The following is an 18058-nucleotide window of genomic DNA, read 5'->3' as shown; positions in this document are numbered from 1 at the left end:
GACCCCTTTGAAGGCAGCTATAGAGATGAAGAAACTGGAGGGAAGTGATATAGCAAATTTCAAAATGTAGGTGTTTCTACAACCATTGCAGAGACAACAGTGGTACCACCATGGAAACGAATTTTGCACACTTGTTTGTTGTTGCAGGGCTCTGAGTGTATTTTGAAGCACATCATACCTTATAATCAAATCTTATCATCATTCTAAAAGAGAATGAAAATGATTTTTTTATAAAAAAAGTATGAGAATAAATGTTTTCCTCTGCAGCTGTTGCTTTATAGAGTCCAGTGCATTATTTTCACCATAGTAAGAATGCTAAATCTGCAAAGCTATTTGAGTACCTGAGTAAAAACTCATAGATCTATTGACTGATGACTGTATGGCTTCTTGATATACACTGGCTGGGTTGGACATCATGCTAAACCGTGGTTTGTTTGGTTTAAAACACACCCCAGCCAACTAGCTATGGTTCGTTTGGGACCAACAACAAAAATAAATCTGTGAGTTTCAGTAAAACCCAGTATCCTGACTTTATTCCTTGTTGAAGGAATGCCCACAGCAGTAAGGACTTTGGTTCAGGAGGAGTGGGGAGGAGAGAGTTAACAGAGGAGCTTTAGGATTGTGCTTTGCACTGGAGCATTCAAGTTCCCCCACCCGCAGCCTATTTTCAGTGGCAAAATAGCTGGTGACCTTTTCCCCTTCCTTAGGTGCAATCATTTTCAATCACTTGTCTGCAACTGGGATCCTGGCTTCTTCAACAACCCATGGTGAAAGCAAATTATAGCTTAGTGTTAAATTTTAATGTGACTACTGTGATCCAAATCTTAGTCTCATGTGATAACAAGTGATCCACATTCCAATCCTGCATCAAGATGCACTCAACCAGTTCAGTGGGACTGAAGTGAGCATTGCGCTATGGATATAAATGTCCCCCTGGAATTTAAGTATCACCCCTCAGCTTCCAGCCAGGATTCCCGTGTTAAATGAGATGTGTGCATATCTAGTATTGATTTCCAAGAAACTAATATTGCACTATTTGTACATTTTGCACCCCTGAGTTTAATCTTTATAAATGGGCTTCTTGAACTGTGAATGGCACCTGTTCCTTCAATGCCACTGATAGTCTTCACCCACCAAGAAGGATTGTTGCATAATCCATCATGCTTAAAATCAATACAAGTTTTTGTCATTGACTTTAATGGAGTTAGAAGTCAGATTTCTACGGCAGATGCTTCAAAATAGTGGCAAGGATGGTGTTTAGTAAGAAGTCTTGAAAGTGCATTTTAATTGTTTGCAGAAAAAAATACCTGTTTATTACATTTATATATCCCCTTTTCCCGATCATAATTTTTGAGATGTCTCAGATATCTTGTGCTAGCATCTACCTTTCTTTCACATCAAACACTGGCTTGTTGGTGAAGGATCACATTCCTTCTATTGGGCTTAGAAAACAACCTACGTTGTGCCTGATGGACCGGATTAATGGCTCATCTAGTACAGAATCCTGTTCTCACAGTTGCCAACCAGATGCCCATGGGAAGCCCACAAGCAGAACATGAGTCCCCTCCCCACTTGTGATTTCCAGCAACTGGTTTTAAGAAGCCTATTGCTACCTGACATTAAGAAGACATCTGAAGGCAGCCCTGTTTAGGGAAGTTTTTAATGTGTGACATTTTAATGTATTTTTAATCTTTGTTGGAAGCCGCCCAGAGTGGCTGGGGAAACCCAGCCAGATAGGTGGAGTACAAATAATAAATTGTTGTTGTTGTTGTTGATGATGATGATGATCATCTTTGGTGCCCCCCTTTAATTTATTAATTGTAATAAATACATCATCATCATCATCATCATTATTATCACCTTTGGGGGCCCTTGAAAGATTAGTAAAAGATTGGGGATGTTTTGGAGGGAGACAAAGAAACCTTCCCCTGAAATCAACACTCACAACTCAGCACTGCTTAGGACGACTCATTCAAATGCTGATTCCAGTGTGAAATATGCTGCTGTCTGTGTTCTTGGTTTTTAAAAAATGTTTTTCAGCAGCCCACCTGGCAGAGTCCATCTGCGTACCACCTGTCAGGGAAGGAGGTTTCTGACCTCTTGGTGTAATGTGATGTTTTAGCAGTTTTGCTGCATTTTGTCGTACAAACTTTTGCCACACTTAAGAAGGTGCCTTCTCAGCTGTTCTGCCTTACCAAAATTCTTCTCCTCTGCCCCTGAATTTCCCAATTCCCTTGCAGAGAATCACTTCTATTCTGATCTGTTTCAAAAGCTTGCATGCTTATATGAACCAAATAGGACCTAACTGGGCGTAGGTCTGTTCCCAGAGAAATGACCATCTGATTTTTGAAAATATACTTACCGTAACTTCTTTACTAATCAGCTCCATTGATAACGTGATAGCAGCTATAAATTAATTAACTCCCACTCTTCTGTCCCAATATAGCTACACACAAAATTATCAATAATTACTTAGTGGACCTTTCATTTTGTCTCTATTTACGCATAATGAAAACAACCCACAGATTCTGAATTGAAAGTATAAGTGGAAATGAATGTTAAGAGATCCATCTGCTTTGCACAAATATTTGATGCTCTATTGTAGAGAGGCGAAAAACCCTGTTAATCTAAAAAGCTTTCCTATTAAAACTCAGATTTGACTGGTAACTTCTTTATGTAATGTTGTATGCATGTGCCTAATGGAAAAACACACAAAGAACATCCCTCCTAGCTGTATTTTCCTAGAAGAATGACTGTTTGTAACAAAAGAAGTTATAGACAATAATTGAGATAATGGGCCCGGGGATCGATTAATGCAATGTCTTCCCAAAAATGTCCTGCAAAAAATACTGAAATGGCAAGTCCTTCCAACTCTGTTGGCCACAGATCAACATCAGTACTCCAATCCATTGCTGCCTGCAATGCATAGCCAATGGCCCCAAGAGAAAGAACATGATCAGTTGGTGGGGGGAGCAAAGAATCATAGAGTATGGTTGGGCAGAAGGTAGCTAAGTGGTCCATGGTCCATGCAAAGGTATGGGGAACCTTTTTCAGACCAAAGGAATTCCCTTCTGGGCAGCCTTCCAGGTCTACATGCTAGGCAAAACACAAAGGGTGGAAGGCAAGACTGGTAGGGGATGTGGCTTGGCTAGAGGGGCTGTGGTTAGGGACAGGGTATAGCCTGGGAAGATTAACAAGAGTCAGATAGAGAGGCATGATACAGGGGTGGATACAGTTTCTTTATTACAGTGGTACCTCGGGTTAAGTACTTCCTTCGTTCTGGAGGTCGGTTCTTAACCTGAAACTGTTCTTAATCTGAAGCACCATTTTAGCTAATGGGGCCTCCTGCTGCCGCTGGAGCACAATTTCTGTTCTCATCCTGAAGCAGACTTATTAACCCAGGTTTCTGGGCTAGCGGAGTCTGTAACCTGATGCATCTGTAACCCGAGGTACCACTGTACTGGTTTATGCCATAACAAACATTTTAGGGTGGGATTAACCTAATGAACCCCACCTATGGAAGCCTTTCACAAGGACTTCTGCTTCCACAGCAAGGCTTTCCCCTACCTCTCCCCACGCCCCCTGCACCTCCTAAAAATTAACTCGGGATGGGGGTCAGGAGAACTGCACAAACAGCACAAGGGGGAAGGAAAGGGGGATCATTCTGTCTGGCAGGCTGTAGTGCTTCGGCAAAAAAGGATGTTCATCATAGCACGGTGTTGAATCCATCCCTCTAACTTGTTGCTAAATTCTTTGTGGTCCAACAGCGTTTTTTGTTTTGTTTTGTTTTTTGCCAGTCATGATGCACTAGATGAATCAACCTTAATGTTCTTAAGCAAAAATGTAGGATTGCTGAACACAACTTAGTTATGCCTTGACCCTGATTGAGCATAATGGTTAAAAGATTGAACTACAAATGAGGAAGTTCCCACTTTGAATCCTGTCTTTGCCGTGACCTCACTGGGCAGCTTTAAGCAAGCAACTCTCTCTCTTTCTCCATCCTTCCTCCGCCCCCCGATCCACACATACACACTGCAACGTGGGGGAAATAATCCTTACCCAACCTTTATAGAATGTTGCAAGGATTAATGCATGTGAAGCACTTTCGATACTAGTGTATGATCATTTGCTTACAATGCTTGGGCAAGCGCAGAGGCAGAGCTCAGCAATATGTCTATGTCCAAAAATAAAAGAGAGGGAAGAAGGCACAATCTTTGCCTCTTGCTTTTCTAGTAACTGGCTTTAAAGAAAACAAGTGTGTGCTTTTTCTGATTGATTGACAATCCTATGGAGCAGGCTGTTGTTTAGAAAAGCTCATATCACAAAATATTTGATAGCCTTTATGGTGCCAAAATATTGCTGTTTGTTCTAGCCTTTGGATGGAACAATAAACTTACATTATAACTTGGCCTAAAGAACTCTTAATGAGAAGGATTATTATATTTGATGTTTTAAACATCTGCAGGCTTAGCAGTGATTCCAACAGTGGAGACTTAAAGGCCTCATAGTTGATGTTCACATTAAACAAAAAAACAAAAAACCCTTCGTTAAAATAGGAAGAGAAAGCCGTAATGAAATGTGCATGCACATATCCAAATATAATAGTCAACGAGCCTATCTAGGATAAAATAGTGATAGCTGAGATTTCAGTTACGTAAATGAGAATTTTGTAAAAAGCCATCTGCCTAAACCCACAGGGAAAAGATCAATCAGGAACCGTGTACAAAAGCATTCTTCCTCAGAGCATCTCCCAACAGGGCATCACCCCACCTGAGAGGAGCTTTGGAGATGTGCATCAGCCCACTGATAGCCAGTGCAACCCACACTTTTACAGGAAACTTGCTGAAATGATACTTGTTAATGCTTTTTCATATGTCCTTTGTATCTCCCCTTTCCCATATAACTAGGTGCTTTCTTTGTAGATGTAACACTCCAGCCTGCCTCTACAATTTGGTGAGGTGGCAGGGAGAGTTACTGTCTTCCAGTTATGAATGCCCTGCCAGTTGTATCCTGGCTAGGGCTTCTGCTTTTTATCTTGGAATGAAAACTATCAACAGGCACCTCAATGCCAGCTGCCTCCTTCAATCAACCCGTAAAAACTGTTGTATTGCAAAGTCTTTCTCCAAAGTCTAACTTCAGCGCTACTGCATTGGTACTGAATGTTCGCCTGCACTCAGTGAATCATCTTTTTTTTGTCTCCCTCAAAGGCTTTTAAAATACTTTGTGAAAGATTTATACTTGCTTCAGGTGCTGCATAGAAATCTCATCTCTTTCCATGTTTATATTGTTGCTGTTCCTGCTGCAATATTGCCACTCTGGTCTCAACCTTCTACTTGTGAAAAGCCCCCGTGCCCCTTACAGATTTATAGCACAATGAGGCACTGTTCTTTTTATCTAGGCAGTGGATATGTCACACAGTCATACAGGGGAAGCCTCAGCAACATTACCATTTGTTATGGGAGGCAGTATGTTTCAACAGGTGTTTAACTGTCTCTACAAAATGGCAGACTGATGAGCTCTCCGGGGATAGGTGGAATGCCTGGAATCCCCCTTCTAATGCCTGGATTCAGCACAGATTCAATTGCTGGAATAGGCAGGCCAGCCTGGTGATTGCCTGGGAGATGAGCCATTAAGAAAGACAAAGGGAAGGTAATGACCCATTTAGAAAAACCATTAAGAAGGCAAAGTCAGTGCCAGATGGCAGTTTGGTGAAGCCCATCCTCTAGCTCTGAGGTAGTCTGGAAAACAAAGAAGAGTTTTGGAAGGAGAGTCTTTAGAATTGGCTGGGAGATGGCAAAGAGAAAAGAGGTTGCAGTCTGTAAAAGTCAGCAAGCTGCTGAGAGTGTCAGAGCCATGGCTGAAGTCAGTTTGAATCCAAGGTTGCAGATACAGGAGAAGCAAGACCCTCTTGATGTGATAATGCTGTGAGCCCCTACATCATAGGCTCATGTTGTATATATGTGTAAATAAACCATATATCCTAAAGACACCATAGTCTCGCTGTGCCTTGTTTCCAAAAGGAAACCGGAATCCTGAGCTCCTGAAACTCACTGGAACCTCACACCACTCATAGATTGCGGGTGGCATCTAACAGTACTTAAAGGAAAGGGTTGTTTTGTTTTGAGGGCTCCGTATTAATTTATTCCTGTGTTTAAGGAATGCAGACCTTGCCTTTTGACTTATAAGACTCTCAAGGCAGTTTACAAAAAAAGTTTTTAAAACCAGTAAGTTACACAAAACAGCAGAAAAAAACAGAGCAGCAGAAAAAATTAACTATAGTTAAAGCAGAAGTTAAGATGTAATAAAATAGAAAGGTGCAAAATACTATTTTAAAAATGACCAAAAGTGTCTGCTGGGCAGATGGCAACTCAATGGATGATCCAGATTTGAATTCACATGCCCATGTTTATATGGTTTTGATATGATGGTTTCATCTCATTGATTGGGTGGAATGAGGGAAGTTGATGGCTTGTGCAATAAATTCTCTGGCATATCTTCATCTACAAGGAACTCTGACTTTTTCTATAGATCTGTCTGCTCTGATTTAGAGGAACTTTGAGTGATCTTGCTTTAGGACAAACCTGGACATTTTCTGCTTTGCTCCTTTGATAGCTTTTTCAACCTGCACTTCTGTAACTGGCTGCAAACTGATCCTGCCAAGGTAGCCTTCGCAAGGCTAGTGAAACAGAGAGTGAAAAACACAGAAATGGGGCAGAAATTTAATTCACATTTGGGATTATTTGAGCTCTTTTCGAACATCTAGGCACTGAAATTGTTAGGTACCTTTGTAATGTTGATGAAGAGGTAAAACAATCTCAACATTATATTACCCAAATTATATGTCATAAGCGATACCCACTGTTTGAAGTAATGCCGTATCCATTGTTCTCTTTCTTTCCTTCTTCCTACAGATTGTGAGTGTTGGAAAGCATGTTAAAAACTATCATTACATCCTTGCAAACCTGGTAAGAACGTTTTTTTATGAATTAACTTCATGCTTGTCTGGCAAAATCCTTCATGGCCTTATTAAATTGAGATTGTGCAGTCAAAAAGAGGGAGATAGGGTTGGCTCATTGGAGATCAAAGTATCTCACAGATAGGTTTGCTCCTGGGATAAAGCAACTGAGTGAGAGTTAATACAGCAAGGCTCCCTCCACTGGCTTGATTGAAACCATATGACTACTCACCTACTGGAATTGTCCCCATTAGCGCGCGCGCACACACACACACACACACACACACACACACACGTGGTTGCATCAAAGGTGACTAGCTCATTGTAACAATTATGTAACATTATATATTAATTGGTATCTGAATTTGCTTCTTTTCCCTTTCTCTTTGCACTCCCTTTTCTGCTCAAGTTTATCTCTATTCAGGTTGTATGCTGTTGTTTTAAATTGTAAATCACCTTGGGTGTATTGGAAGAAAGATGGGGAGCAAATGTAGCAAATATGTACATAAATAAATGTACTCTGGCACAATCCTATTGTTCTTAGTCATAATGATGACAGAAATCAGTCCAAAGACAAGAAGTAACAAAAAAACAGCATTCCAACCATAACAAGATGTAAAGGTAAAGGTAAAGGTACCCCTGCCCGTACGGGCCAGTCTTGACAGACTCTGGGGTTGTGCGCCCATCTCACTTAAGAGGCCAGGGGCCAGCGCTGTCCGGAGACACTTCCGGGTCACGTGGCCAGCGTGGCATCGCTGCTCTGGCGAGCCAGAGCCGCACACGGAAACGCCGTTTACCTTCCCGCTAGAAAGCGGTCCCTATTTATCTACTTGCACCCGGAGGTGCTTTCGAACTGCTAGGTTGGCAGGCGCTGGGACCGAGCAGCGGGAGCGCACCCCGCCGCAGGGATTCGAACCGCCGACCTTTCGATCGGCAAGTCCTAGGCGCTGAGGCTTTAACCCACAGCGCCACCTGCATCCCTAACAAGATGACATAACAGCAAACCACAGCCGTTTCTTCATTCTGCACATGCATACAGAAATATCATATTCTGCTGCAAAGACTTCCAAGTACTCCAGTTGCAGAAAAATATTCACTAGGAAAATGCAATTGTTTCCACGGTTATTTATTTCACCCTGGTGGGATTACTCTTAAGTGCAGGCACCAGTAAGTCTTTTGAGCTGAATATCTTGCTATTGACTTTGAACTGGAAGTTACAGGGCAATCCTGGTTAAAAATTAGTTGGAACATGTTTGACTCATCATCTGGAATGGGGAAGAGATCTGTAGTACTGTACTGTGCAGTCACAGTAGCTGGTACTGAAGGACTTAGTTTTTGTTGCAATAGATTTCATTCTTAAGTACTTGTATTTTGTTTATAGTATATTGTAATCACAAGCACTGGGGTTTAGCTGGCAGGTCATGTGAAAAGGATCTAGGCCTAGGGGGTTTAGCTGACAAATAACTAAATATGATCCAGTCACTATAGAGGCTAATGCAACTCTCATCAAGCGAAATATAATGTCCAGATCACAAGAAGTAATGGTGCTAGTGTATTCTGCTTTGCTCAGGCTTTATTTGAAGCACTTTTGGATACTGCAATTGAAGAGGGATATTGACAAACCAGAACTGACTAGAGTAGGGCAACAAAGATGGTCCTATGTGGAAAGGCCCGAGGTGCAGAGAGAAGAGAGAATTAAGTGTTTATATGATAGCCACCTTCAAATATTTGAAAGGCTGTCACATGGAGCAAACTGATGGCCCTGCAGCTGTAGTTCCAAACAACAAGAAAAATGATTAATAATAAGCATATGGAAGAACTTAATGGCGCCATGAACCATTCAGCAGTGGAACAAACTGCTTCAGAAGGTGATAGAGTCTTCTTAATTGGATGTTTTAAGTGAAAGCTGGATGGCCACATATCAGAGATGCTATTGTAGTAAGTTTCCTGCATTTGCAGGGATTGGACGTTGATATTTGGGGTCACAACCAATTCTATGATTCTAATTTAAGTCCTTGTTCATGTGAATATATATATATATATATAACGTGATTTACTTTGTGGCTGTTTATGTACGTCACGTAAAGTGTGTGGAGAATTTTCAATTTGTGTTGCGTTAATTGATTTTTGCAGGGATTCAAGGATATTTCTTTGGACAGATTTATGCACGGAGGAGCCAATGTCACAGGGTTTCAGCTGGTGGATTTTAATACGCCTATGGTTGCTAAACTCATGCAACGGTGGAAGAAACTGGACCAGAGAGAATACCCAGGGTCAGAGACTCCTCCTAAGGTACTTGTCTGCAACATATCTAAAATGACTGCTCAAATAGGTTAACTTAAACTATGCATACTTCCCATACCTTTAAAAAAAATATCACTGCAGCTATTGTCAATGCTAACCATCTCCTGGCATGGTGTTAAAATAATTTGGGTCGATCTTTGCAGGGTTCATTTCAGGGATATCCAATGTAGCGCCCTCTAGTTTTTGTTGGCTTGCCATTCCTATTGTCCCTGTCCATCAGCCATGCTGGCTGGGTCTGATGAGAGTTGTAGTCCTGCAGCATCATCTGGAAGGCACCAAATTGACTCCCTTTGGTTTAGTTTCTGTTCAAGCAGTAAATTAAAAACCTTTTGCTCTATTAAAAAGGTGCCCCAGTTATTGTTAGCAACTGCAGCAACTATTGCTATATAAAATAAAGTTATTTAAGAATAAGAGTTGCTTTTGGGCACAAACTCTAGTCCACAAAGCCATTCTACTCAGCTACAACCTCCATTAGAGAAAGAGAAAAGTTGTTCATAGATATATTCTTAATGTTGAACCAGTTTCCTTACCAAACAAAACTGTTAAGACTGATGCCCAATCTCTACATTTTCTTAGTATACCTCTGCTCTTACCTACGATGGAGTGCTTGTGATGGCTGAGACGTTCCGTAACCTTCGAAGGCAGAAAATTGACATTTCTAGAAGGGGGAACGCAGGGGATTGTCTTGCAAACCCGGCTGCACCATGGAGCCAAGGGATTGACATGGAGAGAACGTTGAAACAGGTGTGGTTCTTGCAAAGACTTAAACCCAGATGCTTTTTTTTTTGAAGTCATTGTATGGATATTGGTAAACATCATAAACCTCTAAAGCGACTAGCAGTTGATGCATTATTGTGATTGTTTCCTTTTTGTTTATTTCAGGTGGGCAGCTCTAAGCTACTGTAACTGGCTCAGGGTTTAAAATATTTGGGCAGAACTGAAAGCCTGCTTATATTTCCTTTTCCAATGTTTTTGCTGAAAGAATATGAACCAATGATTCAAACCCCCGCAATTCACATCACACTCATAAAACAAAACTTTTAAAAAAAATTGTCTTAAGAGCTGTTTGAACTTTTGCGGTACTGCACGCCAAACATATTTCTGTCAGCTCAAAATATGTTTTTAGTTTGTTAGCTCAGTGTAACTTGCAAAAAGAAAGGTATCTTTCAATTTCCTTATTTCATTTAAAAGGAAATATTTTCCCCTGATGTCAGGGCTCTGCATTCGTGATGGAAAAAAAGGCTTAAAATTTTCAAATTTTTAAGAGAGCCAGTGTGGTGTAGTGGATAAGAGCGGTGGACTCATAATCTGGTGAACCAGGTTCGCTTCCCCGCTCCTCCACATGCAGCTGCTGGGTAACCTTGGGCTAGTCACACTTCTCTGAAGTCTCTCAGCCTCACTCACCTCACAGAGTGTTTGCTGTGGGGAAGGAAGGGCAAGGAGATTGTTAGCCGCTTTGAGACTCCTTAAGGGAGGTGAAAGGTGGGATATCAAGTCCAAACTCCTCCTCCTCTTCTTCAAATCTCTATCAAGATAAATTAGCCTCTCTTTTCACGGAGGGGCAGTTGCAGTAGAGCAGAGGAAATAAACCCTTTGCATCTTGGGGGATACAGTTCCTCACAGGTAACATTTCTGGGACCACACACCTGTGGCAGGTATAGGCAGATGTTGCTCTTACCCTTTGTGCAAGAGGCAACATTCTAGGTTTCTACACATACAAAACAGAACTGTGTATCCAGGCATACAAGAAGTATTATTGCAGATCAAAGACACATACCAGACAGGCAAAAGCAGTTGGTGGTGTGGAGCATGGCAGGTGAGGGAAGTGGTCTGGGGAGATTCCTGAGGACCAGATAGCCAGGAGGACCACATTTGTTCCCTGGGCCTAAGGCTCCCCTCCTGTAGATTAGAGGAAGGACCAAGAGGGCAAGTGAGCCTACAGTGAATTTTTAAACCATTTGCAAACGCAAATGAGAATACTATAGAGACACTGAAAAGAAGTCGCTGCAGGCAGCTCTCTGTCTATGCACACATGGTAAGAATTTATTGCAATTTGGGTAACAATGAAAATGCAGGACAAAGGAAGATTACCACTTGAAAGGTGTACATTTACTCTTTCGGAAAGCTACTAACTACATCAGGCTTCTTTTAAATGTTCCACAGAAAGGGCATAGCTGTAGCAATATTTGTCTCTATTTAAAGTGAGGGGAAGCAAGGGGAGTCTCGGGGTTTTTTAAGAATTCCTAAGCGATGTGATGGATGCAGTGCTTAAGCACATGATGGCAGGCAGAAACATGAACCTTATTTCAAGTTCTTCCCTATCGCGGGGCTGGAGAACCTTTCTCATCCCAAGGGCCACATTTCCTCCTGGGAAATCTCCAAGGGGCCACATGCCAGTGGTGCCCATTCCTGGACCAGGAAAGCCTGGCCAATGTGGCCCATGAACTGGCAGCTTCTACACTGGATTCTGTAGTATCCTGTATGTGACGTTTCCTTTGAGGTTGACCCAGAAGCTGCAGCTGGTGTGCAATGTTGCAGTGAGGTTACACAACAGAGTGTCCTATCGCACACATGAAGGCACTGCAAAACATCCATGCTTTTTACCAACTTGATTTATTTCCTGTCTCAAGGTTCGAATACAAGGACTTACGGGAAATGTCCAGTTTGACCACTATGGCCGCCGAGTCAACTATTCAATGGACGTGTTTGAACTGAAGAGCAATGGCCCTCGAAAGGTATGTGCCAATCCAGTCTTCCAAGCCGTTCTCCGCTCTTTAGTTCATTCATGATTTTCAACCTGTGGCATGGTAACCCAAGCCCATTGACTGGTTGGATCCAGCCTAGTCATGCTCAGAGTAGGTCCCAGCGGGACTTATTCATTTCAATAAAGCATGACTAAGTCTGAATCCAACCTGAGGATCGCATCTTCTGATTGCCATGGGGATCTTCTGTTTTCATTTTGCTTTTTGCAACAATTGTTTTTTCACAAGCATGATAACTTAGAGGTGCAAAGAAACAGAAAGGAAGGTAGAAAGCTTCAGAGTCCAAGGTCAGACAACCACTTTGCAGTGATATCCTTGCTGCAGGCCCAAAATATAATCACCTGAAAAAGTGTGTTAGGGTATCTCAAGGAACTAGTTCCCTCCTCCTCCCCCCCATCAGGAAGAGTTTTTTGGGGAAAGAACCTGTCAATAGCAGTAAGACAAGTTTCTTTTCTGCTTCCATTTGTAATTCAGTCTGTCAGGTTGGATTTCTGAGGGAAGAAGCATGCTATTAGTGCCTGCCTGTGCTCAAGGGATAATATGTTTATGAGTCAAATTCACATTATTGTTCAGTTCTATGCAATGTTGCTTTTTCTTATATCAACACTAAGGGTAGCTGCATACAACTCAGCAACACTTCCCAGCAGGTCTTGCTCCTAAGAAGTCTTGCTCCCAGCAGGTCTTGCTCCTCTCCCTCTGCATTGCTCTAAGTCTCCATTCCTGGGTGTTGCCCAAGCAGTCTCAAACTACTCCTGCTCACCTCTGGTCACTGTTCTCTTGCCCTCATTATCATGAGTGTTCTTGGGGACCAGCGGGAACTGGAGCTAATCACAGTAGGAGAGGGCAGGAGTGTAGGAAGGGGGGCGGGGAGAGCCGTCTGCCCCAGGTTCCATCATGGAGGGGCGTGACAAATTATCAAGGAACAATTACTGCCCTACTAGGGCAGTTCATAAAATACTTCTTTTTTGAAAATGCCTGCTCCAAAGGTCTGGTCTTACTACACTAGGGATTATATAGCTACATATGAAATTTCATGCATATCAATTAATATCTTGACCCTCTTCCACGAAAATAGCTGTTTACTTGGCCGTTTTCCTGTGTCGTGAAGGCGGAAATTTCAATTCAGTGAAGCACTTACTGTTCCCAACCCTAACCCTGCGGAAAGCCATCTAATTAGACTTTAATTTGATTTTGACATGTTTTAAGGAGGTAATTTAATTATTGTTTGATTTTTTTTACCAATGTTATGTATCTGATGTTAGCCGTCCTGAGTCCGACTTTGGCCAGGGAGGGTGAGATATAAATAAAAGTTTATTATTATTATTATTAATTATTAATATTCCTTTGTAAGAAAATATGAAATAACGTAAAACCATTTTTGAAGGGGGGGAGAATTTTTTCGCACCGGGTACCATCTGACCTTCCTACACCTCTGGGAGAGGGAGATACCCATGATTCTTCAGCAAGCTCTTTGCCTCCCTCCTCTGCTTCAGCCTCGGATTCTGAACTGCTCCCGGCCACTGGCTCTCCCTGCTTACTAAACCCTGTTGCTCCTTCAGCATTAAGCCCCTCCTCCCAATCTTCTCCCTCTGACTGCTCCTCAGAGTTCCACCACCAACCCCCTGGCTCTGAGCCTTCCTTCTCCTCTTCACCCAGCCAGTCCCTGACACCTGCCTTCTTGCCGTTACCCCAGTCTGCCAGCAGCCTCAACAACTACCTTATACTGTGTCATTTATTTCCAATACTTTCTACTCTGACTAGCAGTAGGTCTTTGGAGTTCTTGTCTGAGATCTTTCCCCAGGCAGCTAATATCCTTTTAACTGGATATGCTGGAGATTGAACCCTCCTGGATGCAGTGCATATTCTCTACTGCAGAGCGATAGCCTATCCTCTCATTTTTTTATAAGCTGCAGATCCCTGCTGCCCCCAGCAAGGGAAGAGTGCAAATTAAAGTCTACAACTACATAGTTGCGAGTCTACTGAGATTTCATTTCCACAAGTAGGCCGGACATGTAAAACAAAAGAGGAGAACATTTCCCCCCATTTTTATTTTCCATCCCATGTTGGAAATAGATGTTAACTAAAGCCAAAATCCCCTTAGTCTTCAAATCAATATCCTGAAAGGATTAGCCCCCGTTGATTTGCAGACGTGGCTTGGATTTAAGTTCCTGTGAACAGCTCTCCACTGTAGTGCAGAAGGGCAACTCAGAAACAAGCTATAGTTTTATTTTACTTGATAGCATGTCAGGTGTGGTCGAAGTTCTAAATACTGCTTATTTCAATGAACTTCTTTCTTATTTTGATTCAATGCCGCTGAGTTATATCTAGATGTATCATTTGCCACACATTCTTTTCCATGTTTCCTCTCTATAAGCCATGATACGCAAAGTCTTGGGAAGCTTTGACTGTCCATGGTTTTATTGTATTTTCCTCACTCACTTTTCTTTCTACACATTTTATTCTTAGCTATTCATTGTAATGTACTTGGATGCTCTGTTCTTGCTGCTTAAAGTACAAAATGTGAATGATGCTTATCTGGATAGGACGGCTCAGTAATTAAGGAAGAAATATTCTTCCAGTTCCTGTGAAAACCAGCCTTCTTTTCAGTGGTCATAGACTCTGTGGAAGGTACCAAGTGCAGGAGCCAGTCATCATCATCTCACACGTATCTAGAATTTGTTACTTCCAAAGGCACAGTACTTCATTTGCGGCACCAATGTTCTGATCAAGGACAAGTCATCAGAAATAAGCACAAGCAATGTAATAGGTTTTCACTTCTATTGCCAATGTGCATCCCTGCTTCCTATGTTTTGTGTTTTGTGCTTTGTGATTTATGATTTATGATTCTTTCAGCAATATCAATTCATGCCATTCTGTTCACCAGAACAGAAAAGGGCAGGGAGAGAGAGAAAAAGCAAACCTTTTTCTTCACCCATTTTACTTGAGTGTCTATGAAAGAAGCATTCCCTTAATGTGCCACTACTCAAAGTCACAAATGCATTTGTGTGATTAAATTATGAACCTGAGTTGTCATTTGCAGGATTTAACATTATTGTTTCATTGGCACATGTCCCCCCAACCCACTCAAGCTTCTGTTGGACCATAGATATTGCTTTCAAACTGCACTTGCAACATTTCCCGGGGAAAAAAACTAGCAAGGAATAGGGCTAGCTATGGGAATGCTAAGCATACCGTGAGTCTTGTCTCTATAAATAGGGGAGATGAATAGCGGGCAAGAATCTCAGAGAATATAAATGTCCCACTTGGCTCACATCAACTCCCCATGACTCAGGTCAGTGTGTTCCAAGAAGTTGTATTTGCTTCTGATGATCAAACAACAATTGTTTCTGCAAATCACTTCCTCCAAAGAAAAATAATATAGCATAGAAGCAGGAGACTTGCAGTTTCTCAGTTCACTGAAGGGAACAGGTGAGCTTCAATTCCTCAGTTGCTTCCACATTGCTCTGCACATTTGAGTAGACCTTAAAAGGAAGATGCTTGGTTTGGGGATTTCTCTAGTAATCACTTCCTCTATGCCACTTCCTCTCTCTCTCTCTCTTGTCTACTGACTACATTTCCTATTGCCAACTTTTGGGTCACAAGCCAGAAGCATGCATGAACCAAAGCAAATGTAGGTCGACTTGCTTGCTTTCTATTTTAACCTTTGTTACACTTTCTGTCTCTTTGATAATTAATTGGTAGATCACCCATATATATGATTGCTGTGAAACAATGGCCTTCAAATGGCTGGTTGGAAATCCACTTCTGGATCTCTGCCTGACCTCTAGTGGGTCACAATAGCAGGACTATCACCATAGAAATATTTGATTAAAAAAAACACCACAGTAACTGAGTCTCCAGTGGACTAAATGTGAGTCCTGGGTCTGAAAACCTTGAAGACTACAGCTCTGGCCTAAGTCCCTCTGTGCTCTTTGTGAAAAATTTCCATGTAAGTGCATACAGTACTGGAAGGAGCAAATCCCATTAAAATCAGATACTTTCTTCTGGGAAAACAAACATGCATACAGTGGGCTTCCTGTTTGTTCAATTCTGTTTCTTTTTATCATAAACTGAATGTACATTTGATAAGTCATAACTTTGGTGTGTGAGCGTTGGCCTGAGAGGTCTATGACTTACAAGTGAAGTGATAAATGGCATATTGATGAATGTTATTTTCCACCATAATCCTGACCATTGGTATAAAATAATCCATAATAATAATAATAATAAATTTTATTTATATCCCGCCCTCCCCAGCCGAAGCCGGGCTCAGGGCGGCTAACAATAATAACTTAATAATACTACTTGCTAACTTAATAAATAGCCTTAGCTCTTTACACAGATCTTCCTAGGGCTCATCCAGACTTTTGTGCTATACTTTCCAGGTAAAATGTGGGCTTTCCTGGGGAAAACGCCGTGACATAACACTGATCAGACACATGGTTTAAAGGCCAGAATTGTTCCTAGAAACTTGACACAAAAGGAAGCCTGGATGAGCCCCTAGTCAATACTGTCCCCCCAAATGGAACATCTGGTTATGTATAATCAATAAATCACATCATCCCAAAACAAGGGGAACATAGTGCTCAAATCATATCATCCACATATATGTATGCAAACTTAATTTTTGCATTTATGTGTTTCAGATTGGTTACTGGAATGATATGGATAAGTTAGTTTTGATTCAGCATGAGCCTACATTGGGAAATGACACGTCAGCTCTTGAGAACAGAACAGTAATCGTAACCACAATTATGGTAAGTTTTTAAAAGAAAGGAAGAAAGTGCAGGCCTGTAAGCCATATATTTACCTGATTTCCCACAAAGTAAATATCAGAGTGGGCAAGTTAACAGAGGAGTGGCAGATAAAAGATCTTAAAATAACAATTTTAATATATTTTTAAAAGTACTCTTTGATCAAAACAAATTATTGCTGTATTTAAAATGTTTCAGTTACGTAGTATACCATATACAAAAAATGAAAAGTTCTGAATTGAGAAAAAAACTACCTTTCAGTAAGGTAGATCTCTCTTTTTTGCAATGCTTTCTGTTTAGTTTTTAAAGGGGGGAAACATAGAGGAATACATGTATCTGGTGGATGTTTGTTACGCATTGCAATTTGCAAGAAATGCAGGTTCCCTGACTCTTATAGCAAATAAGTATATTTTTGCTAGTTAGTTCATTTTAGCACAATTTACTCATTTTTATTTACGTGTGCAAAATGGAAACATGCGTAATTTTTGAAAGCATGTCTTCGAACAGAAGCTGATTCTTAGACACCGGTTCTGTAGTCCTTTTTACCATGTCAAGATATCACTGAACAAAACCCACTGCAGCCACAATACATCCAAAGCTAAGCACTTTTAAGTACCATTGATTTTGATGCATATGTACATGTTTAAAAGAGCAGTTCTTAGCTCGCACAGAAGGCAGATGAGGGCCCTTTGGATGCTATGGGCCCCACTCCCCACTGTGCAATATGGTGGCAGAAAGTTTCACCAGCGGACCTGGAAACAGGGCATCCCAGGGGCATGTTGAGAGTGCCAGAGAAGACCCTGGATCCACCATAAACAAAGCTTCTTCTTTCCCTTGACACAGACCACAATGGGCCAAGACATTTCACCAACCCTATATATGGCACATTTTCTCTGCCACTCTTGTCATTTGAAGGGATTTTTTTAAGGTGGGGAGGAATGGAAAAAGCTGGTCGGGGGGGCACCTTTCTCCCAGCCTAAAATGACCTGGCATGGTTTAGAAAGTGACTCCTCCTCTCCCATAAACTGCTGTGTCCTTCTCACCTAATAATCAGTGGGATATTAAAAAGTGTTGGACTTTGGATGGATTATGGCCAGTATGTTTTATATTATTATTTGTTACACTTAACATGAATTTTCACATTTTAAAAGTTCCAAGGAAATAATAAAAAAATGTAACCATTTCAGCAATAAAAAAGGGAATCTATAGGTCTCAGAATTGGTTCTTCCGAAAGAAGCTGTACCTCTTGAAGGGAATAGCTAACCTATTTTTGTTTCTTCCAA

General features: G+C 41.4%; 1 protein-coding gene across 8 annotated transcripts in view; it reads left to right on the top strand.

The window, feature by feature from the left end:
* GRIA4 (glutamate ionotropic receptor AMPA type subunit 4) overlaps positions 1-18058 on the top strand; it is a 232997-nt gene that overhangs the window by 167258 nt on the left and 47681 nt on the right. For all 8 annotated transcript variants that reach the window (XR_014563572.1, XM_083736359.1, XM_083736358.1 and 5 more), the window contains exons 5-9: positions 6912-6965; positions 9089-9247; positions 9836-10003; positions 11890-11994; positions 16668-16778. Coding sequence is in view for 7 of the 8 variants with exons in the window: in XM_083736359.1 (XP_083592485.1) it covers positions 6912-6965; positions 9089-9247; positions 9836-10003; positions 11890-11994; positions 16668-16778 (597 nt within the window). In the remaining variant the exon portion in view is untranslated. The remainder of the gene's footprint in view (positions 1-6911; positions 6966-9088; positions 9248-9835; positions 10004-11889; positions 11995-16667; positions 16779-18058) is intronic.

The sequence above is a fragment of the Podarcis gaigeae genome, assembly GCF_964106915.1.
Source record: "Podarcis gaigeae genome assembly, chromosome: 4".
NCBI lineage: Eukaryota > Metazoa > Chordata > Lepidosauria > Squamata > Lacertidae > Podarcis > Podarcis gaigeae.
This window is presented reverse-complemented; position numbering and strand designations above follow the sequence as displayed.